The sequence below is a fragment of the Nerophis lumbriciformis genome, linkage group LG06 (genome assembly GCF_033978685.3).
Source record: "Nerophis lumbriciformis linkage group LG06, RoL_Nlum_v2.1, whole genome shotgun sequence".
In the NCBI taxonomy this organism is placed as follows: Eukaryota; Metazoa; Chordata; class Actinopteri; order Syngnathiformes; family Syngnathidae; genus Nerophis; species Nerophis lumbriciformis.
The window spans coordinates 53,544,437-53,569,250 of record NC_084553.2 but is presented as its reverse complement, the minus strand read 5'-3'; the positions used below and the strand labels follow the sequence as shown (position 1 = coordinate 53,569,250).

At 40.2% G+C, this 24,814-nt stretch overlaps 1 protein-coding gene across 6 annotated transcripts in view; it reads right to left on the bottom strand.

Annotated features, from left to right (window-relative positions):
• chd9 (chromodomain helicase DNA binding protein 9) overlaps positions 1–24,814 on the bottom strand; it is a 254,829-nt gene that overhangs the window by 214,358 nt on the left and 15,657 nt on the right. For 5 of the 6 annotated variants that reach the window (XM_061964542.2, XM_061964544.2, XM_061964545.2 and 2 more), the window contains exon 2: positions 4,584–6,227. In XM_061964542.2, the coding sequence (XP_061820526.2) occupies positions 4,584–6,122 (1,539 nt within the window). In that variant the 5' untranslated portion in view covers positions 6,123–6,227. Of the gene's footprint in view, positions 1–4,583; positions 6,228–24,643; positions 24,766–24,814 lie in introns of those variants that run through there. The other variant, XM_072913392.1, reaches the window with a different exon arrangement.

Sequence of the window (24,814 nt, the reverse complement as noted above, 5' to 3'; positions counted from 1 at the left end):
ATAGCAAGTCATGTCAAGTCAAAAGGCTCAAGTCCAAGTGAAGTCACAAGTCATTGATGTTAAAGTCCAAGTCGAGTTGCGAGTCTCTTTACATTTTGTCAAGTCGAGTCTAAAGTCATCAAATTCATGACTTGAATCTGACTCGAGTCCAAGTCATGTGACTCGAGTCCACACCTCTGCCTTAAGGCAAAAGCTCTCAGTCAGAGGGGGAGGAGCTCCCCTGCTTCAGGCTGTGAGGAAACACAAAAAAGGTAGGATAAAGTATCATTTCCATACAATCTTGGCATGTGCATAGTAACACCAATGTGTGAAACGCAGAGACATTAATGCTGCTAAAAAAGCTTTTGTTTAATGCACTCTCTGAATCGATCGGCAAGTGTGCAGGTGTACCTAATGTAGTGACCTTGTGAGTATGCTATAGACTGTTCAGAAAGTTTGTTTTCAACATTGTCTAGAAAATAAATAGCGATGACGACTTCAACATATATATTTAAACAGAGCACATTTTCAATAGATAAATTATGGTATTTTTTGAGAGAGTGGTGCATGGTTTCATTCGCAATCTGGGAGCGCCTCCAGAATCGAACGGAGACTTTTTATACAAAACACAGTTTATCTAGTACATATCTTTTCAAAAGGTGTTTTAAATGTAGATGAAATTATCATAGGTGCCCTTGAAGGATTCTTTACGATTGGGAGGTCGGGCCTGGTTAAGGAGTGCTTTTGTAGTTAGAATTGTGGCACCTGAACACTGCCTTGTCTCCTCAAAAGGGGAATTGCACTTTTTTTTTTAAATTTACCTATCATTTACAATTATTATTAAAGACAACGGATGTTTTTTTTTTTGTTTTTTTTTAATGCATTCTAAATATTCGATCAAAAGTCTGCTTACAATGGAGCCTATGGGATCCGCTCAATTCAGCCTATAAAGCCCTTGAAAAACATCCAAATAGCTCCATTAAAAGGTTTTATATACATGCTGTAAGTATACATTCAATGTTGTAACAAGCACATTTATTATTTACGTATTTTGATCATTTTAAGCATATACGGCGCATTAATTTAAAAAAAACGCATCACATCGATTTCTTTTTCTTTTTTTTTTGGAAAAACATCACTGATTACTGCAGACTTTGAGAGTCAACAAACATAATACAACATCACTTACTGTACAATGTCTGCTGTCATTAGTAGAGGTGGGAATCTTTGGCACCTCACGATTCGATTACGATTCAGGAGCTACGATTCGAATACAAATCGATTATTGATGCATCTTTAATTTATGTATATTGATGCAGTTTTCAATTTATTTTCATTTCACTAAATAACTTTTAAAACACTGCATTTGTCGTAAGAAATTCCCATCACATTTCTTAAATTCATGGAAATTTGTGCAAAACTGGAACATAAGTGCCCGATAAGGAAGGAGCTGGTCGGATCTTTCAGTGAGGTGGCTCGTTGCAGTCAGACAATATTTTAGAACTGTCTGAATTACTTTATTCACAATAAATAAATCAATTATCTTGCGATGAGGTGGCGACTTGTCCAGGGTGTACCTTGCCTTCCACCCGAGTGCAGCTGGGATGGGCTCCAGCACACCCCGTGATCCCGAAAGGGATTAGCGTTAGAAAATGGATGGATGGAAATCGATTTTTGATTGACATTAACTAATCCATTTTTTAATCGTCCATGTCCGAATTGCGATGCATCCAAAAATGTATTATTTCCCCCCCCTCCCCTAGGCATTAGGATGCCGACTGCTAGGATGTTCAAAAATGTTCTATTTACATAAAGAATGACTCATCATCCTCACAAAGAGACGGTGGGTGCGACCAAGCGTCTTATCACGTCATTCTCGCCATTTCTAGGTCTATTTTGGCTGTCAAAGTGTACCAGCAAGTCGGAGTACGTCCTCAGCCTTCTTCTCTCCAGGTGAGAGGCATGATTTATGATCTACCGTATTTTCCGCACTATAAGGCGCACCTAAAAACCACAAACTTTCTCAAAAGCTGACAGTGCGCCTTATAACCCGGTGCGCTTTATATATGGATAAATATTAAGATTCATTTTCATAAAGTTTAGGTCTCGCAACTACGGTAAACAGCCGCCATCTTTTTTCCCCGTAGAAGAAGCGCGCGGTGCATGCTGGGATATGTGACGTTTCATTTCCATTTGTGTGTTTATGTAAAGACCCCAAAATGGCTCCTATTAAGTGTGTTGTCTGTCTAATTATAAATAATGCAGACGAGGCGTGTTAACTGAGTTCTCAACGTTTTCTCACAGCGTGCTCATAACCACATTCGAACTCCCAACATAAAACAACGCTTCTCAGGGCTACCGCGCATGCTCGTAACTATCGTTGCATGCTGGGTAGTGTAGTTGTTATATTTGCTAGCTCATAACAGCACATTGAGAGACACGCTTACGCGCTTAATTCAATACTCGCCGTCATTCCGGGTGGATTGACAAAAGACCTCCAGCCGCTAGATATTGGTGTCAACAGGGCATTCGAAGCTAGACTGCTAACTGCGTGGGAACAATGGATGACAGAAGGCGAACACACCTTCACTAAGACGAGGAGGCAGCGCCAGACGACGCCAACATCTGCCAGTGGATAGTAAATTTGCCCAACTTTTCACTTCGGACACCGAAGACGAAGGATTTACGAATGAAGAATAACTTCAGAAAGTGAGCGCTATGTTTATTTTGTGTGTTGTGACATTAACGTTCGAGCAACATTATGTTGCTATTGCTCTGCACTATTTTGAATTTTACTATGTTTGTGATTGCACATTTGCGTACATTTTGGGAGTGAACAGAGTTGTTAGAACGCTGGTTTTTAATATATTATTAAAGTTTGACTGACCTATCTGACTGTTTTTTTGACATTCCCTTTAGCGCAGCGTAGGCGCGGCTTATAGTCCGGGGCGGCTTATTGGTGGACAAAGTTATGAAATATGTAATTCATTGAAGGTGCGGCTAATAATCCGGTGCGCCTTATAGTGCGGAAAATACGGTACTATAAACTTCCAGGGATCAAGGAAGCGAATAGCAACTCGGTGTAAATATCGGCACATACGGTAGTGATAACGGCGACGCTATAAATAGTTTGTCTGCGTAAGCGCTTATAATAACAATAGCACTAATACTTGGTTAATATTCAAGTCACAACATGTAAATTGAGTATTGTTGGTGCTTTTTGGATGGTTATTTGTTGGGTTTTTACGGGCGTAATAGAAGACCACGCATAAGCGGACTTTAATTTATGTTCACTTACAACATAGATTGCATTAAAAAAAGTCAATTTGTCGTCATGTCTTTCATAACGATTGTGAACGATAGGCAAAAAAAAAAAAAAAAAAGTGCAGTTCCCCTTTAAGTTTTGAGCAACATTGAAGCCGTCAAGGAAAGGACACACACATGCGGCGCGACGGTTATCAAACTTTTCTGGCTTTTTTGCCTGTGGACATGTGTCATCACTGATGGTCTGTGCGGAGGCTGCTAGGTAACTGGCCAACTAAAGAACCAGGATCTGCCTGGAGCCTGTTAGAGCCAGCTGAGGCAAATCACCCAGCATCCTCCCCCCACCTCCTCCTTTATCCCCCCCCCCCCCTCAACTCACTGCTCTCCGTTGCTGTCTCATTCCCTCCCTTCCTTTCCGAAGCTGTCCGTCTTTTTTTCCATGAGCTACTGCTCTCCACATCTCACAGACCCCTTCCCCCTCCCTTGAGTGCTCTCCTTCGGCACACACTTTTTATTTTTTATTTTTCCTTCCTCCTCCTACAGGCTGCCTCTCTCATGCATGCGCACGCCGGACACTGTGGCAGCTACCACAACAGTGTGCAACCTCCCCCATACACTGGCGAGGCGGTGCGCGAGTGCTCCTGGCTTGCCCTGACCCACATCTTGATATAGCCCTAAGTATGCTTACAGCTAAGTCCTGAAGACACTCCGCTCTTAGCCTAATCAGGCCTGACCTGCTGTCGGTGCACGGGACAGATAGACTGACAAGCCAAGGCTGGACAAGAACATGAATGACACACATATCCAACTCTTCTACCAACAAGACCACTGACTGCTGATTCCCTACGAGTTTTATCAGGCCAAGCTAGTTAAACATTACACGACGGGTCAGATTCAGTGCCATTATACACTGGCAAGAAACAGAAATGTTTTTTTGATGTTTACTTGCTAGAGATATGCCATTGCAACCATCTTTGATCGCGGCACAAGGGACGAGATTCAACAGATTTCAACTTGAGCTGTCTCACACTACACAACACAAATCCCTCAACTATCCTTTGCTTTTTCACTTGGTCTCATTCTGGTCACAAGTAGGCTGGGGCCTATCCGAGTTGACTCTGGGCAAGAGGCTGGGCTGGTCCCCAGTCAATCCCAGCGCAAATATAGACAATCAACCATTCAAACCTATTGACAATTTAGTTTCCAATGATCGCAGCATGCATGTTTTTGGAGGATGCCAGAGCACCCACAGAAAATAAAACAGAACCTGCGAACTCCAGAGATTTGTTCTAAAGACCACTATGCCACAATTATTTAGAAGTTAAACAAATATACATTACCTCTTCTCTTTGCTTAACAGGTAGCGGTGTGCTGTGCTCCGGACCCCACGCCTGGGTCGAATCCACCCAGGAGGTGTTGGATTGATCCTGCTGGCTGATGGCGGCCTCCAGCTGGGGCAGTAATTCAGGCAGGAGGTCAGGGGGCTCCAGAACCCCTCCCAAATGTACATCCTGAGCCTCGGATGCCAGTAGATTGTCTCCGAGGGACGGGTATCCGTTAGTGTTGGCGGCCCCGCAGCTTTGCGGCTGCTCAGAGGGCATCTGGCGGGTCGTGCTCGTGTAGCAGCTCATTGATTCCCCAAAAATCTCAGACGCCCTGTTGTTTCCTGGCGTCTCTGCAGAACAGCGTAGAGCCCGGAAAGGACACTCCTCTGCCTGGCTAACTGGGGTCCTAGCATGTTGCTGGCCTATAACTGACGCAGACGGAAACTGACATGCTGCCCCCGGGAGCTCGGGCAGAGCTGCGGCGAGGGGCGCGGCGGTGGTGGCGGGTCTTGCAGCCACTGAGGCTGAGGACAAAGACGGCTGACTGAGACTGGCCATTTCTGGTTCGCCAGGGTAGGCAGGGTACTGAGCCGGTTGGTAAGTGGTGGCAGAACTCACAGAGTACGTGGGCAGTGAGTGGACAATGGATGACGCATCCATGGGTGGGTTATTGTTGGTCATTACAGCTCTGCCAAAGTCTTGAGCTCCCATTTGGTAGCCGCACTGCTGCAAGCAAGACACGGTGTCTTGCAGAGGGTCATTTTGACCATCCACATAAGACTTACTTGTCAGCACACCTGAATTAAATCTTGCTCCTCCTGCAGTCAGGTGGTGTTGGATCTGTTGCGGACTCTGGTGAACTCGCTGCTGCTGGCTTTGAGGCTGACTCTCCTGGTGGAAGGAGAAACCGGGATGGTGCTCCAGGGGGATGGCCTGCGCGTTAATTTGTTGGTGATGGCGCTGGTTTAACGGCTGTTGCCGGTGACTTTGCTGTTGCAGCAGCTGCTGGCGCATTCTGTGGTGCTGTGGATGATGTGTTTGTTGCTGTCTGACGTGAAGCTGCTGGTTGTGCAGTCGCTGCTGCTGCTGATGACAAAGCTGCTGCTGCGACACAGGTTGGTACATGTTCCCATTCTGGTCCTGGTTGCCCCACATTGGGCTGCTACTGTTAAAGAACAGCCCATTGGATTGAGGTACTTGGGTCACAGCGGCGTTACGGTACTGGCTCTGTTGCTCTACAATTATGCCTTCACCTCCGCTACCTGCACCTACAAGACCTGGAAATGCCTGGACAACAAGATTCTGCGCCTTATTTCCAATGTAGTGACCCAACTGCTGACTGTAAGATGACATGGCTTGTTGCGTGGACGTGGAGGACGCCGGGAGCATCATGTCCTGACTCTTCCCCGAGCCAAGAGACTCTGGTACTTGGATGGGCTCAAAGTCAGTGCTGAGATTGAGCTCGTCCGCGAACGACGGCGCCGGGGTGAAGCAGTCGACGTCCACCCCTTCCAGACCCCCACCAAAGAGGTTGGGGTCGTCGAAAAAGTCCATGGCGGTGCTCTGAAAGTCGATGGAACCTTCTGAATGGTCTGCGGATCCCGTTTGGTTCAGAGGAACCACGGCAGCAACAGAGCTATGGCATCATCTCAAACGTGCCTGTGAAAGAAAAAATGAGTTTATTTAGCAATAATATTAAAAACGTTAGGCTGAATCATACCTTAGACATGCTGACTAAACCAAAACTACTGGGACTTATTTTGATGGTTGTCTAAACTTAACCAAAAAAAGTTACCCGTGTCAAGTTCTATGAAGCTGCCAACCGTAAAATGCTCTAAGACAGTTTATTGATTGAGAAATAAAAAACATTTGGTTTCAGGGATGGGGATAATTGATTATATCTTGCTAAGGCTTTGCTCGTTTGTGTGACTTCGGTTTAATCATGTCCTGAAGCATTTGGAGGCAAAATGAAGTTTAGTATTTGGCTTCAACCAGCGGTGGTGCCAGCTATAGGAGTTTGGGCTACATCCATGTAGTCATTATGGTAACTCCTCTCGGTAGTAATATTCTTTTCAATACAATGGAAACAGGAGTTCGGAACATTCAAAGAAATATTTACATGTACAGTATTTGCCCGTGTTCAATAAAATCTGAATACTTGTACCATTACTAAGGCTGCAGCTATTGGTTATTTTTCGTAATCGGGCAAACTATCAATTACTTTGTTCGATTAATCAAGGAATCTGTAAATACACTTTATAGGCTCAATGCATATTTTAGGAAAAGTACTTGAAATAAACAATATTTTTCTGCTTGCCATAACCATCATTCTTTTTTTTCTACACATCAACATTGAAATTGTACTTTTATCATACAAATAAAACAACTCTCCACTGTCACAGATCACAGCGCCCACAAACCACTGCATTCTTGTATGCCTGATTGCAGCGGCCGTGCAGAAACTATGTTACTTATTTAAAGTTCAGAGCACTCCACCAGGATATTATTACTTTTCAATAGATACACCACAGGTGTCAAACTCCAGGCCCAGGGCCAGATGTGGCCCGCCTAAATGTATTCGTTCTTTCCGGTTCAAATACATATGTTTTAAACCTAATTACCTAATAATGTAACATATATCAGTGGTCCCAACCACCGGTCCGTGGCCCGGTACCGGTCCGTGGATAGATTGGTACCGGGCCGCACAAGAAAAAAAAAAGAAAATATATATATATATATATATATATATATATATATACATATATATATATATATATATATATATATATATATATATATATATATATATATTTTTTTTTTTCTTGTGCCGGGCCGCACAAGAAAATAAAAATTAAAAAAATAAAAAAAAATATATATTTTTTTATTTTATTTTATTTTATTTTTTTTCTTGTGCGGCCCGTTACAGGGCCACGGACCGGTGGTTGGGACCACTGATATTGTAGCTGAGATAGGCTCCAGCGCCCCCCGCGACCCCAAAGGGAATAAGCGGTAGAAAATGGATGGATATATATATATATATATATATATATATATATATATATATATATATATATATATATATATATATATACATACATATATATATATATATATATATATACATACATATATATATATATATATATATATATATACATATACATATACATATATATATATATATATATATATATATATATATATATATATATATACATATATATATATATATATATATATATATATATATATACATATACATATATATATATATATATATATATATATATATATATATATATATATATACATATATATATATATACATATATATATATATATATATATATATATATATATATTTTTTTTTTTTTTTTATGTTTTTATTTTTTATTAAATCAACATAAAAAACACAAGATACACTTACAATTAGTGCACTAACCCAAAAAAACTCCCTCTCCCATTTACACTCATTCACACTCATTCGCACAAAAGGGTTGTTTCTTTCTGTTATTAATATTTCTGGTTCCTACAATATATCAATATAGATCAATACAGTCTGCAGGGATACAGTCCGTAAGCACACATGATTGTATTTTTTTATGACAAAAAAACAAAAAACATAACAGATTTTTAAGATGGAAACTGTAGCTGCCATTATGATGTGCAGTGATGTTTTCAAATGACCGTAAGTCTTGAACTATACAAAGTAATTCAATGGTTGGAATCTGCGCTTTTGCATGATATGCTAGTTACTATGGTAATCTAATTAGTTACTATAGTAATCTAATTAGTTACTATGGTAATCTAAGTCACAGCAGCTCAGACGAGACACCAAGCAGTGTGGGTGGGGAGCCTTTCCACAGAGTGTTTCCAAAGCAGGCAGCCTGAAATGCGGGTGTCGAGGACAGACGCGGAAGGAGATCTTTACAACAAATTTCTCAAGCTTAGTGATGTATCAGATGTATCAGATTGTAGTACTCTTCGTGTTCATATTTCGCTGTGTTTGTTACATGTTTGACATCACATGGACAAAGATAAGACCTTCTGGAGGAAAGTTCTGTGGTCAGATGAAACAAAAATTGAGCGGTTTGGCCACAATACCCAGCAATATGTTTGGAGGAGAAAAGGTGAGGCCTTTAATCCCAGGAACACCATGCGTACGGTCAAGCATGGTGGTGGTAGTATTATGCTCTGGGCCTGTTTTGCTGCCAATGGAACTAGTGCTTTACAGAGAGTAAATGGGACAATGAAAAAGGAGGATTACCTCCAAATTCTTCAGGACAACCTAAAATCATCAGAGGTTGGGTCTTGGGCGCAGTTGGGTGTTCCAACAAGACAATGACCCCAAACACATGTCAAAAGTGGTAAAGGAATGGCTAAATCAGGCTAGAATTAAGCATTTAGACTGGCCTTGCCAAAGTCCTGACTTAAACGTGTGGACAATGCTGAAGAAACAAGTCCATGTCAGAAAACCAACACATTTAGCCGAACTGCACCAATTTTGTCAAGAGGAGTGGTCAAAAATTCAACCAGAAGCTTGCCAGAAGCTTGTGGATGGCTACCAAAAGCGCCTTATTGCAGTGAAACTTGACATGGGACATGTAAGCAAATATTAACATTGCTGTATGTATACTTTTGACCCAGCATTTTTTCAGTAGACCCATAATAAATTCATAAAAGAACCAAACTTCATGAATGTTTTTTGTGACCAACAAGTACCACTCTATCACTCTATCACAAAAAAATAAGAGTTGTAGAAATTATTTGGAACTCAAGACAGCCATGACATGATGTTCTTTACAAGTTTATGTAAACTTTTGACCACGACTGTATATGGCCCCCAGACACATAATTTTCTCAAAATTTGGCCCCCCCGAGTCAAAATAATTGCCCAGACCTGATGTAATCGATTAATCAAGGCAACAAAATATAATTAAAAAGCTTTTTATAATCGACTTGTTCGATTAATTGTAAACCTGCTCTGGATGGACCGGGCCTTGAGATAACCTGTACTGTGGAAATGGTCGCTACCTAAAAACAAAAACTCATAATGGGTCCCAAAAATGGGACCCATTACCTCCATGCTTGGCACTCAGCATCAAGGGTTGGAATTGGGGGTTAAATCACCAATTATGATTCCCGGGCACGGCCACCGCTGCTGCTCACTGCTCCCCTCACCTCCCAGGGGGTGATCAAGGGTGATGGGTCAAATGCAGAGAATAATTTCGCCACACCTAGTGTGTGTGTGACAATCATAGGTACTTTAACTTTACTTTAACTTTTTTTAACATTGACTTATCATAACTCAGCGTTTTGGTAAAATAATTCAACGCAAAAGTTGGGTTGAAAAATTTAACCCAAAATGTTGAGTTAAAATAACCCAAATAAGGGGTTCGTCCTTTTCTGAACCAGCAGTTGGGTTAAAATTGGGTTATTTTTTAAATCAAAATTTTTTAGTGTGTACCTCTGCTTTTTAAGCAACACAATGCAAAACATATGGTAAAACTGCTTAGGAGTTTTAATATAAAACAAAATATTAGTGCAAGAGTAACAGATTGAAAACAGTGCGAGTTATTTCATTTTATTACATTTTAGTTCCTTATTGGCTGAAGTACGGCAAAAATAGTTCTGTTTTGTAGCACGGTTTTTATCTAGCACACTGCTTCTGTCTGATCTGATGGTCGCTACCTAAAAACAAAAACTCATAATGGGTCCCAAAAATGGGACCCATTACCTCCATGCTTGGCACTCAGCATCAAGGGTTGGAATTGGGGGTTAAATCACCAATTATGATTCCCGGGCGCGGCCACCGCTGCTGCTCACTGCTCCCCTCACCTCCCAGGGGGTGATCAAGGGTGATGGGTCAAATGCAGAGAATAATTTCGCCACACCTAGTGTGTGCATGACAATCATTGGTACTTTAACTTTAACACAGATCATTCTTACCAAAGATGACTAACTCCAAGTGACTTACCCCCCCCCCACCCACCAACCTCAGTTTCTACCATCTGCTTCTGCGGCGAAAGCATGCGAGTAGAACTTCATAATGGCCCACCCTGCCGAGTTGAAACGGGGCGCTCCGAAGCCACATAATAGCTAGGTCAGAAACTCAACCCTGTCAATTATCTATCAGCAGGTCTTTCATGTGTGCTGCAAAGCAGCTGCTGCTGTGAGCCAACTGCCAGCCAGTGGCAGCAGGTGCCTTTTCCTGCAACAACACCACCCCCTCTTTCTTTCCAAGCCCACCTACTCTGGCCCAGCTCGACAACCGACAGAGCTGCCGGCCAGGACACGTCAGACAGCTGACAGAATTTCAACAGAGACCGAGACGCAGGGAAGACGAGGTTCTTTGAGGGCGTGGGCTCGGCGACCACAGACCACAGGAAAATGACAAGAGGGCGACGTCGCCGCGACAGTCATTGCCCTGCGCGGACAGACGGTGATCGCTATGATGTCGGTGGTTTGTTTGGGAAAAACCCAAACAGACACATTTCCTATTACTATTTGGAAACCCTCAAATTCTCGCATTTGTGACGAATTCTGAGCACCTGATGCAATCCGGGTGGGAGACTGTCACGCCAAAATGACCATATTGGAGAACAAAACGTTACCCTGATGACTTGAACGCGTAGTTTTTGTGCGTTCAAAGGATCACTTCTTTGAAGTTGCTTGTGATGACGTCATAAAGGAGAAAAAATTCAAAAAAATTCCTTCCTCATGGACATGATACCCACTCTGACCCATACTTGACAACCCTCCCGATTTTCCTGGGAGACTCCCGAATTTCAGTGCCCCTCCCAAAAATCTCCCGGGGCAACCATTCACCTGAATTTCTCCCGATTTCCGCCCGGACAACAATATTGGAGGAGTGCCTTTAGCGTCTTCTACAACCTGTCGCCACGTCCGCTTTTTCCTCCATACAAACAGCGTGCCGGCCCAGTCACATAATATATGCGGCTTTTACACACACATGAGTGATTGCAAGGCATACTTGATCAACAGCCATACAGGTCACACTGAGGGTGGCGGTATAAACAACTTTAACACTGTTACAAATATGCGCCACACTGCGAACCCACACCAAACAACAATGACAAACACATTTCATAAACACAACAGAACAAATACCCAGAAACCCTTGCAGCACTAACTCTTCCGGGACGCTACAATATACACCACCCTCTACCACCAAACCACGCCCAAACCCCGCCCCATCTCCCGGATTCGGAGGTCTCAAAGTTGGCAAGTAAGAAAGCATTTAGGTTTTCAGCACCGAAGGCTTGGAATAACCTACAATCGAATATTAAACTTCAAACCCTAGTTACGTTGAATGAGTTTAAAGCTTCTGTGAAAGGATTGCAGTCTACCTTGTCTGTATGCACATGTGTCATGTGAGCAAGTTTTAATGTTGTAAATGTGATGTTTTATGTATTTGTTTACTGTTTTTAAATGTAACCTTGCTCCTGCCCTCTTGGCCAGGTCTCCCTTGGAAAAGAGATCTTTGATCTCAATGGGATTTTACCTGGTTAAATAAAGGCTAATAATAATAATAATAATAAGTATGCTCTGACCTGCCCCCCCCCAGCGGGATAAGCTAACTCCGTGTTTACATCCGCCATTTAACAGAAGACAGCTTTGTTATTTAAAAAAAAAAGTCAGCCACAAATGTGGGAGCTGTAAGTTTGAACAATTTGTTTTTAACCTGTTGCTGGTGAAATCCTAGCATTGTAGCTTACCGTATTTTCCGGACCATAGGGCGCACTGCCGATGAGTGGTCGATTTTTTTCATATATAAGGCGCATCGGATTATAGGGCACATCAAAGTGCAAATGTGCACAGACAGAAGGAATAAGTGTGTGTAAATTAAAATATATTGTAGATTCCTGACAAAACATATCTATTTAGACTACACAGTATCCTGGTAGGTAAACTAGTCAAGGGAATATTTGCTACCACATTGACCCATGGTTGTACATATACAACCAATATAAAACATCATCTAAATCATATTTTTTGGAGGTATTTCACAATAATAACATAGGTACATGTTCTAGACATTATAAAGATCACGAAAACTTTTAGCCCTTTTTTAAATAAAATAAAAATGTAAATATATCACTGTGGGTCTTAGAGGGTTAAAGGAGTTTTTTTTTCTTTCTAAATTGAAAACACTTCCTTGTGGTCTACAATTTTGGTCCTAATTTATTCGTGACAGCCCAAAATCGTAATTAAAATGTGATTACCGTATTTTCTGGACCATAGGGCGCACCGGATTATAAGGCGCACTGCCGATGAGCGGGTCTATTCAGATATTTTTTCTATACAAAAGGCGCACCGGATTATAAGGCGCATTAAAGGGGTCATATGATTTTTTTCTACATTTAAAACACTTCCTTGTGGTCTACATAACATGTAATGGTGGTTATTTGGTCAAAATGTTGCATAGATTATGTTTTACAGATCATCTTCAAGCCGCTTTCTGACAGTCGCTTCAGGATGTGCAGCGTCTTCTCCCCATCATCTTTGTTGTAGCGGTGTAGCGTGCAAGGACGGGAGTGGAAGAAGTGTCAAAAGATGGCGCTAACTGTTTTAATGACATTTAGACTTTACTTAAATCAACCACGGAGCAGCATCTCTTCATCTGGAAACAACAACACCGGAAATGTGTCCCGTGAAAAACCATCCGACCGGAACTCTAATAACTACAGTTGCTTGGGTGAATAATGTAACTCACTACACCGGTATGTTTTAGCGCTTTCATGGCGAGTTTACTGACAGATATAAGTAAGAACTTTACACTACTTTATATTAGAAATGGTTGGATGAATTAGGATGAATGTCCCATAACAAGAAGATAGATAAAAAGAAGACTACAAAGGCGGACGTGCGCAATTTTTCAGGATTTATGCAGATCCCAAATACATATCAGCAGGTACCACCAGAAGGTAAGAAAAGTTGCTTTTGCATAATAGAGCGAAACAAAACACCAGATAATATGTCTTACCTTATACACACACCATAATAATACTGGTATGTTGAAGCACATCAAGCGGTGCGGCTTCATAGCTTACCAAAGTCGTACTAAAACATTTTGATAGATTTTTGAGCGCCGTGTGTAATATTCTATATTTTCAATGGAACATATAAAATGTTGGTGTTTACTTGAGTCATATTGCCATCATAGTGCAGTCTACACGTATATCTAATGTTTGACTGCCATCTACTGGTCACACTTATCCCACCATGTACCAAATAAAGTTGCTTTGAGGTCGGTAAGCAAAACCAGAATTATTCCGTACATTAGACGCACCGGGTTATAAGGCGCACTGTCGAGTTCTGAGAGCAAAAAAAGGTTTTAAGTGTGCCTTACAGTCCGGAAAATACGGTACATTGCTATGCTAGTGTTGCTACGGTTTTTTGTCCTCCTGTTGCACCCCTTAATGTTACGTTGTTGTGTGTAAAATATGGTATGGCTGCAGGATTATGGCCAAAATATTAATCATGATTATTTTTAATCATACTGTATAAATGATTAAGAATCACTATTATTCATTATGTTGGGTAACTAGTGTTTCCCACAGGTCTCGAGCTGCAGATATCAATTATATAGGGAAAATAGGGACATGTTTCTGCTTGCCATAACATCTATTCTTTTTTCTAATATGCAGACCATCAACAATTAAATTGCACTTGTACACAAATATTTGTTTTAAATAAACGCCGACACACAGATCACGGCTTCCACACACACACTTTATTGCAGCAACTGTGCAGAATCTATGTCCGCGGGTTTAAAGTTCCGGGCACTCCATGCGGTCCGGATTTGATACATTTTCATTAGTTACTCTCAAACAATTAATGGAAGCACCAGGCACTCCATGCAATTCTGATTTGATACATTTTGATACATTAGTTACTCTCAATTGATTAATCAAAGCACCAGACATTTCATGCGGTCCGTATTTGATACATTAGCTACACTCAAACGATTGATAGAAGCACTGGGCACTCCATGCGGTCCGGATTTTATACATTTTGATACATTAGCTACATCCAAACGATTAATCGAAGCACCAGACACGCCATGCGTTCCGGATTTGATACATTTCTATTAGTTACTCTCAAACGACTCATCGAAGCACCAGGCACTCCGTGCGGTCCGGATTTGATACATTTTGATACATTAGGTACAATCAAACGATTAATCGAAGCACCAGGCACTCCGTGCGGTCCGGATTTGATACATTTTGATACATTAGTTACACTCAAAACATTAATCGAACTACCGGGCACTCCATGCGGTCCGGATTTTATACATTTTGATACATTAGCTACACTCAAACGATTGATAGAAGCACTGGGCACTCCATGCGGTCCGGATCTCATACATTTTGATACATTAGCTATAAACGATTAATCAAAGCACCAGACACTCCATGTGTTCCGGATTTGATACATTTTTTTTAGTTACTCTCAAATGACTGATCGAAGCACCAGGCACTCCGAGCGTTCCGGATTTGGTACATTTTGATACATTAGCTACAATCAAATGATTAATCGAAGCACCAGGCACTCCATGCAGTCCAGATTTGATACATTTTGATACATTAGTTACACTCAAAACATTAATCGAAGCACCGGGCACTCCATGCGGCCCGGATTTGATACATTTTGATACATTAGCTACACTCAAACGATTGATAGAAGCACTGGGCACTCCATGCGGTCCGGATCTGATACATTTTGATACATTAGCTATAAACGATTAATCGAAGCACCAGACACTCCATGTGTTCCGGATTTGATAAATTTTTTTTAGTTACTCTCAAATGACTGATCGAAGCACCAGGCACTCCGAGCGTTCCGGATTTGGTACCTTTTGATACATTAGCTACAATCAAATGATTAATCGAAGCACCAGGCACTCCATGCAGTTCAGATTTGATACATTTTGATACATTAGTTACACTCAAAACATTAATCGAAGCACTGGGCACTCCATGCGGCCCGGATTTGATACATTTTGATACATTAGCTACACTCAAACGATTGATACAAGCACTGGGCACTCCATGCGGTCCGGATTTTATACATTTTGATACATTAGCTACACCCAAACGATTAATCGAAGCACCAGACACTCCATGCGTTCCGGATTTGATACATTTTTATTAGTTACTCTCAAACGACTCATCGAAGCACCAGGCACTCCGTGCGGTCCGTATTTGATACATTTTGATACATTAGCTACAATCAAACGATTGATCGAAGCACTGGGCACTCCATGCGGCCCGGATTTGATACATTTTGATACATTAGCTACACTCAAAATGATTGATAGAAGCACTGGGCACTCCATGCAGTCCGGATTTGATACATTTTGATACATTAGCTACAATCAAACGATTGATCGAAGCACCGGGCACTCCATGCGGCCCGGATTTGATACATTTTGATACATTAGCTACACTCAAAATGATTGATAGAAGCACTGGGCACTCCATGCAGTCCAGATTTGATACATTTTGATACATTAGCTACACTCAAAATGATTGATAGAAGCACTGGGCACTCCATGCAGTCCAGATTTGATACATTTTGATACATTAGCTACAACCAAACGATTAATCGAAGCATCAGACACTCCATGCGTTCCGGATTTGATACATTTGTATTAGTTACTCTCAAACGACTCATCGAAGCACCAGGCACTCCGTGCGGTCCGGATTTGATACATTTTGATACATTAGCTACAATCAAACGATTAATCGAAGCACCGGGCACTCCATGCGGTCCGGATTTGATACATTAGTTACACTCAAAACATTAATCGAAGCACCGGGCACTCCATGCGGCCCGGATTTGATACATTTTGATACATTAGCTACACTCAAAACGATTGATAGAAGCACTGGGCACTCCATGCAGTCCGGATTTGATACATTTTGATACATTAGCTACAATCAAACGATTAATCGAAGCACCAGGCACTCCATGCGATCCGGATTTGATACATTAGTTACACTCAAAACATTAATCGAAGCACCGGGCACTCCATGCGGCCCGGATTTGATACATTTTGATACATTAGCTACACCCAAACGATTAATCGAAGCACCAGACACTCCATGCGTTTCGGATTTGATACATTTTTATTAGTTACTCTCAAACGACTCATCGAAGCACCAGGCACTCCGTGCGGTCCGGATTTGATACATTTTGATACATTAGCTACAATCAAACGATTGATCGAAGCACCGGGCACTCCATGCGGCCCGGATTTGATACATTTTGATACATTAGCTACACTCAAAATGATTGATAGAAGCACTGGGCACTCCATGCAGTCCAGATTTGATACATTTTGATACATTAGCTACAACCAAACGATTAATCGAAGCACCAGACACTCCATGCGTTCCGGATTTGATACATTTGTATTAGTTACTCTCAAACGACTCATCGAAGCACCAGGCACTCCGTGCGGTCCGGATTTGATACATTTTGATACATTAGCTACAATCAAACGATTAATCGAAGCACCGGGCACTCCATGCGGTCCGGATTTGATACATTAGTTACACTCAAAACATTAATCGAAGCACCGGGCACTCCATGCGGCCCGGATTTGATACATTTTGATACATTAGCTACACTCAAAACGATTGATAGAAGCACTGGGCACTCCATGCAGTCCGGATTTGATACATTTTGATACATTAGCTACACTCAAAACGATTAATCGAAGCACCAGACACTCCATGCAGTCCGGATTTGATACATTTTTATTAGTTACTCTCAAATGATTAATCAAAGCACCAGGCACACCATGCGGTCCGGATTTCATACATTTTGATACAAACCCTGTTTCCATATGAGTTGGGAAATTGTGTTAGATGTAAATAAAAACGGAATACAATGATTTGCAAATCCTTTTCAACCCATATTCAATTGAATGCACTACAAAGACAAGATATTTGATGTTCAAACTCATAAACTTTATTATTTTTTTGCAAATAATAATTAACTTAGAATTTCATGGCTGCAACACGTGCCAAAGTAGTTGGGAAAGGGCATGTTCACCACTGTGTTACATCACCTTTTCTTTTAACAACTCTCAATAAACGATTGGGAACTGAGGAAACTAATTGTTGAAGCTTTGAAAGTGGAATTCTTTCCCATTCTTGTTTTATGTAGAGCTTCAGTCGTTCAACAGTCCGGGGTCTCCGCTGTCGTATTTTACGCTTCATAATGAGCCACACATTTTCGATGGGAGACAAGTCTGGACTGCAGGCGGACCAGGAAAGTACCCGTGCTGAATGTGGCTTGGCATTGTCTTGCTGAAATAGGCAGGGGCGTCCATGAAAAAGACGGCGCTTAGATAGCAGCATATGTTGCCCGTTTTGTGGGCGGTCTTATTTACGTGGCTCACCTTCGGCAGCGTCTTTTCTCCGTCATCTTTGTTGTAGCGGTGTAGCGTGCAAGGACGGGGAGTGGAAGAAGTGTCAAAAGATGGAACTAACTGTTTTAATGACATTCAGACTTTACTTAAATCAACAACGGAGCATCTCCTCATCCGTGGCTCACTAGTGCAACAACGCCGGAAATGTGTCCCGTGAAAAACCGTCCGACTGAAACTCTCTAATAACTAAAGTTCCGTGGGTGAATAATGTAAACTCACTACACCGGTATGTTTTTAGCGCTTCTATAGCGAGATATAAGTTAGAACTGTACGCTACTTTATATTAGAAATATCAACAGCAGAGGGTGAATGTCCCATAACAAGAAGATAGTGAAAAAGAAGAAGCTTATCGACTACGGTATCGTCACCGACTACAGTGGCGGACGTGCGAAAATTTTCAGGACCTCAAATACACATCAGCAGGTACCAGAAGATAAGAAAAGTTGGTTTTGCATAATATTGTGGAGAAAAAACCGGCAGATAATATGTCTGCTAATGGGTACCATTTTGCAGTCCTTATACATACACCATAGTAATACTTGTATCTCTGACTATGGTAGCCGTAATGGGCCGACAATCCATCAAGCGGTGCGGCTTCAAAGTCATACTAAAACATTTTGACAGATTTTTGAGTGCTGTGTGTAATGTTCTTTATTTTCAATGGAACATTTAACATTTTGGTGTTGTTTACTGGCGTCATATTGCAGTCTACACATATCTCTTATGTGTGACTACCATCTACTGGTCACATTTATTACACCATGTACCAAATAAAATTGTTTCTAGGTCGGTAAGCACAACCAGAATTATTCCGTACATTAGGCGCACCGGGTTATAAAGCGCACTGTAGATTTTTGAGAAAATGAAAGGATTTTAAGTTATAGTCCGAATAATACGGTAATTGTGCAGCCCTAATATATGAGTGCAGGATCACAGTATGTATACAAAAAGGTGTATAAATTGCACAATAGTGCTCTTTCAAACCACACACGCAAACGCAAAACGGTCTTACTTTTAAAGTGTCAAAGCCAGATTGTGGTCATTAAACTAGTGTTAGACCTCTGGGGCTGATTTAAATGTGTTGTAAAATACTATTATAATGTTTCTATTCCACTCCAGTACTGTATGTGGTGCTAATGCGCTTTACAGCGTGGACCAGAGGTCTCGCAATAATTAAAAATGACCAAAAAAAATTACCACAAAAAGTTAATGCTTTCTGTCCGAGTACATTTTGAAGGGAAATCATTAGTTTATGAGTTATACTGTCAGACAATTAGGAAGTCATTAAGAAGGGAAATGAGCCAAAAAAAAGGTGACCTGCTGACTTACTTGCCTTGAATCAACAACCAACCTTTTTACAGGCCCGACATCTTCCTTCTCACCCTAAGGCTCTAACCTTCACACGGTGTCGGCTTCCAGCTGTTTCCTGCACAATCGTGACGACACATGCCCAATAATATCAACGCACAGCTTCACCCTCCCTGCCCTTCTTAACCCTTCCATGACTCGCTTGTTGGAGAAAAACTGCTGTTTTTTAAACATCTACTGCAAAAACACTGGTTAAAGATCTCCTATATGCAGGGAGCACTCTGCTGTTTTTTTAAGAACCTACTTTAAATATCTTCAAAATTACAGGAATGTTTATGTTTTTAAGAACCTACTACAAAAAACACTAGTCAAAGATCCTTCATATAAAACGAAGGCTCTGCTGTTTTTTAAGCACCTTCAGTGAAAAATGCCTGTCAAAAATGATTTAAATGACAGGAAAACTGCTGTTTTTGAGGACCTACAGTAAAAAAAAAAAAAAAAATTCTAGTCAAAGAGCATATACTGTACAGTATATGACAGGAAAACTGCTGTTTTTGAGGACCTACAGTAAAAAAAAAAAAAAAAAAAAAATTCTAGTCAAAGAGCATATACTGTACAGTATATGACAGGAAAACTGCTGTTTTTATGAACATACAGCAGACACACTAGTCAAAGAGCATCTATATGACGGGAAAACTGCTGATTTTGAGGAACCACTGCGAAAAAACAAAAAAGGTCATTCATATAAACGTGAGGGCTCTGCTATTTTTAAGAACATACAGCGAAAAACAGCAGTTAAAAATCCTTTGAATGACACTGCTGTTTTTTTAAGGATGCAATGTGAAACACGAGTCAAAAATCCTTTATATGACAGGAACACTGCGGTTTTTAAGGACCTAATACAGAAACACTAGTCAAAGAGCATCTATATGACAGAAAAACTGCTGTTTTTAAGGACCTCCTGCAAAAACACTAGTAAAAGATCATCCATAAAACAGGAAACTGCTATTTTTGAGGACCTACAGTCAAGGAGCATCTGTATGACAGGAAAACTGCAGTTTTTAAGGACCTACAGCGAAAAACGGCAGTCCAAAATCCTTTAAATGATAAGAACACTGCAGTTTTTAAGGACCTACTGCAAAAACACTAGTCAAAGATAATCTATAAAACAGGAAACTGCTGTTTTTGGAAGACTTACAGCAAAAACACTAGTCAAAGAGAATCTATATGACTGGAAAACTGCTGATTTTGAGGATCTACTGCGAAAAAACACTAAAGGTAATTCATATAAACCCAAGGGCTCTGCTATTTTTAAGAACCTACAGCGAAAAACAGCAGTCAAAAATCATTTAAATGACACTGCTGTTTTTAAAGGATACACTGTGAAACACGAGTCAAAAATCCTTTATATGACAGGAACACTGCGGTTTTTAAGGAACTACTGCAGAAACACTACTCAAAGAGCATCTATATGACAGAAAAACTGCTGTTTTTGAGGACCTACAGCAAAAAAACATTTAAAGAGCATCTATATGCCAGGAAAACTGCTGTTGTTAAGGACCTCCAGCAAAAGATGGCAGTCCAAAATCTTTTAAATGACAAGAACACTGCAGTTTTTAAGGATATACTGCACAAACATGAGGAAAAGATAATCTATAAAACAGGAAACTGCTATTTTTGAGGACTTCGAATTTCAATTTATTAAAATAAAAAATAAAAAAAGCTTCAAGGTTCAAACGGCTAGCTTAAAAAATGTTTGGGGAGGAAGACCTGGGTGGAATGGATGGTTAAACATCCTGTAAATGACAGGAACACTGCTGTTTTTAAGGACCTACTGCAAAAACACTAGTCATATGACAGGAAAACTGCTGTTTTTGAGGACCTACAGTAAAAAAAAAAAAAAAAAAAAAAAAAAAAAAGTCAAGTCAAAGAGCATACAGTATATGACAAGAAAACTGCTGTTTTTGAGGACCTACAGTATAAATAAAAATAAACTCAAGTCAGAGAGCATACACAGTATATGACAGAAAAACTGCTGTTTTTAAGGACCTACAGCAAAAGACGGCAGTCAAAAAATCCTTTAAATGACAAGAACACGGCAGTTTTTAAGGACCTACTGCAAAAACACTAGTCAAAAATAATCTATAAAACTGCTATTTTTGAGGACCTACAGTCAAAGAGCATCTATATGACAGGAAAACTGCTGTTTTGAGGACCTATTCATATAACGCGAGGGCGACGCTGTTTTTTAAGACCCTATAGCGAAAAACAGCAGTCAAAAATCCTTTAAATGACACCGCTGTTTTTGAGGATGCACTGTAAAACAAGAGTCAAAAATCCTTTATATGACAGAAACACTTCAGTTTTTAAGGACCTACTGCAAAAACACTAGTCAAAGATAATCTATAATACTGCTATTTTTGAGGACCTACAGTCAAAGAGCATCTTTATGACGGGAAGACTGCTGTTTTTAAGGACCTACAGTGGGGGGAAAAAATCAAGTCAAAAAGCATATACAGTATATGACAGGGAAACTGCTGTTTTTAAGGATTTACAGCAAAAACACTAGTCAAAGATCATCTATAAAACTGCTATTTTTGAGGACCTACAGTCAAGGACCATCTATACGACAAGAAAACTGCTGTTTTTAAGAACCTACAGCGAAAAACGGCAGTGCAATATCCTTAAAATGACAAGATATAACAAAGATCATTTATAAAACAGGAAACTGCTGTTTTTGGAGGACCTACCGCAAAAACACTAGTCAAAGAGCATCTATATGACAGGAAAACTGCTGTTTTTGAGGACTTACAGCAAAAGCCGGCAGTCAAAATCCTTTAAATGACAAGAACACTGCAGTTTTTAAGGACCTACTGCAAAAACACTAGTCCAAGATAATCTATAAAACTGCTATTTTTGAGGACCTATAATCAAGGAGCATGTATATGACAGGAAAATTGATGTTTTTAAGGACCTACAGCGAAAAAAGGCAGTCCAAAATCCTTAAAATGACAAGATATAACAAAGATCATTTATAAAACAGGAAACTGCTGTTTTTGGAGGACCTACCGCAAAAACACTAGTCAAAGAGCATCTATATGACAGGAAAACTGCTGTTTTTGAGGACTTACAGCAAAAGCCGGCAGTCAAAATCCTTTAAATGACAAGAACACTGCAGTTTTTAAGGACCTACTGCAAAAACACTAGTCCAAGATAATCTATAAAACTGCTATTTTTGAGGACCTATAATCAAGGAGCATGTATATGACAGGAAAATGTATGTTTTTAAGAACCAACAGCGAAAAACGGCAGTGCAATATCCTTAAAATGACAAGATATGACAAAGATCATATATAAAACAGGAAACTGCTGTTTTTGGAGTACCTACCGCAAAAACACTAGTCAAAGAGCATCTATATGACAGGAAAACTGCTGTTTTTGAGGACTTACAGCAAAAGCCGGCAGTCAAAAATCCTTTAAATGACAAGAACACTGCAGTTTTTAAGGACCTACTGCAAAAACACTAGTCCAAGATAATCTATAAAACTGCTATTTTTGAGGACCTACAATCAAGGAGCATGTATGTGACAGGAAAATTTATGTTTTTAAGGACCTACAGCGAAAAACGGCAGTACAAAATCCTTAAAATGACAAGATATGACAAAGATCATTTATAAAACAGGAAACTGCTGTTTTTGGAGGACCTACTGCAAAAACACTAGTCAAAGAGCATATATATGACAGGAAAACTGCTGATTTTGAGAACCTAGCTGCGGGACGGTAATTCATATAAACGTGAGGGCTCTGCGGTTTTTAAGAACCTACTGCGAAAAAACAGGAGTACCTACTGCAAAAACACTAGTCAAAGAGCATCTATATGACAGGAAAACTGCTGTTTTTAAAGGACCTACAGCAAAAATGGCAGTCAAAAAAATCATTTAAATGACAAGAACACTGTCGTTTTTAAGGAACTACTGCAAAAACACTAGTCAAAGATAATCTATAAAACTGCTATTTTTGAGGACCTACAGTCAAGGAGCATCTATATGACAGGAAAACTGCTGATTTTGAGGACCTACATCGAAAAGGTAATTCATATAAATGTGAGGGCTCTACTATTTTTAAGAACCTACAGCGAAAAACAGCAGTCAAAAATCCTTGAAAAATGATACTGGTGTTTTTAAGGATGCACTGTGAAACAAGTCAAAAATCCTTTATATGACAGGAACACTGCGGTTTTTAAGGACCTACTACAAAAACACTAGTCAAAGAGCATCTATATGACAGGAAAACTGCTCTTTTTAAGGACTTACAGCAAAAGACGGCAGTAAAGGTTCCTTTAAATGACAAGAACACTGCAGTTATTAAGGATATACTGCAAAAACACGAGGAAAAGAATCTATAAAACAGGAAACTGCTATTTTTGAGGACCTACAGTCAAGGAGCATCTATAAAACAGAAAACTGCTGTTTTTAAGGACCTGCAGCGAAAAACGGCAGTGCAAAATCCTTAAAATGACAAGAACACTGCAGTTTTTAAGGACCTACTGCAAAAACACTAGTCAAAAATAATCTATAAAAATGCTATTTTTGAGGACCTACAGTAAAAAAAAAACTCAAGTCAAAGAGTGTACACAATATATGACAGTAAAACTGCTGTTTTTAAGAACCTGCAGCGAAAAACGTCAGTGCAAAATCCTTAAAATGACAAGAACACTGCAGTTTTTAAGGACCTACTGCAAAAACACTAGTCAAAGATAATCTATAAAACTGCTATTTTTGAGGACCTACAGTAAAAAAAAAAAAAAAAAAATTCAAGTCAAAGAGCGTACACAGTATATGACAGTAAAACTGCTCTTTTTAAGAACCTACAGCGAAAAACGGCAGTGCAAAATCTGTAAAATGACAAGATATGACAAAGATCATATATAAAACAGGAAAGTGCTGCAAAAACACTAGTCAAAGAGCATCTATATGACAGGAAAACTGCTGATTTTGAGGACCTACTGCGAAAAGGTAATTCATATAAACACCAGGGCTCTGCTGTTTTTTAAGAACCTCCTGCGAAAACAGCAGTCAAAAATCCTTTAAATGACACTGCTGTTTTTAAGGATGCACTGTGAAACACGAGTCAAAGATCATCTATATGACAGAAACACTGCTGCCTTAAGGGCATACTTCAACAACGACAATGGAACATCCTCTATATTGCTCTTTTAAGGACACACTGCAAAACTAGCTAAAGATCGTCTATATGACAGGAGCATTTTATACAACTACTAAAAAAGTTTGCAGCACTTTACCATAGAGGAGGAAGAGGTCGCCATGTTTGTTCTTGTCTCAATTAACAGCCAGCAGGCTAACCTCTCAAGTCAAGTAGCATCCTTAGCAGCGATGGCTCCTTACTTCCAATTTCAATTTATTACAATAAAAATAATAAAAGCTTCAAAGTTTAAACGGTTATCTTCAAAAAT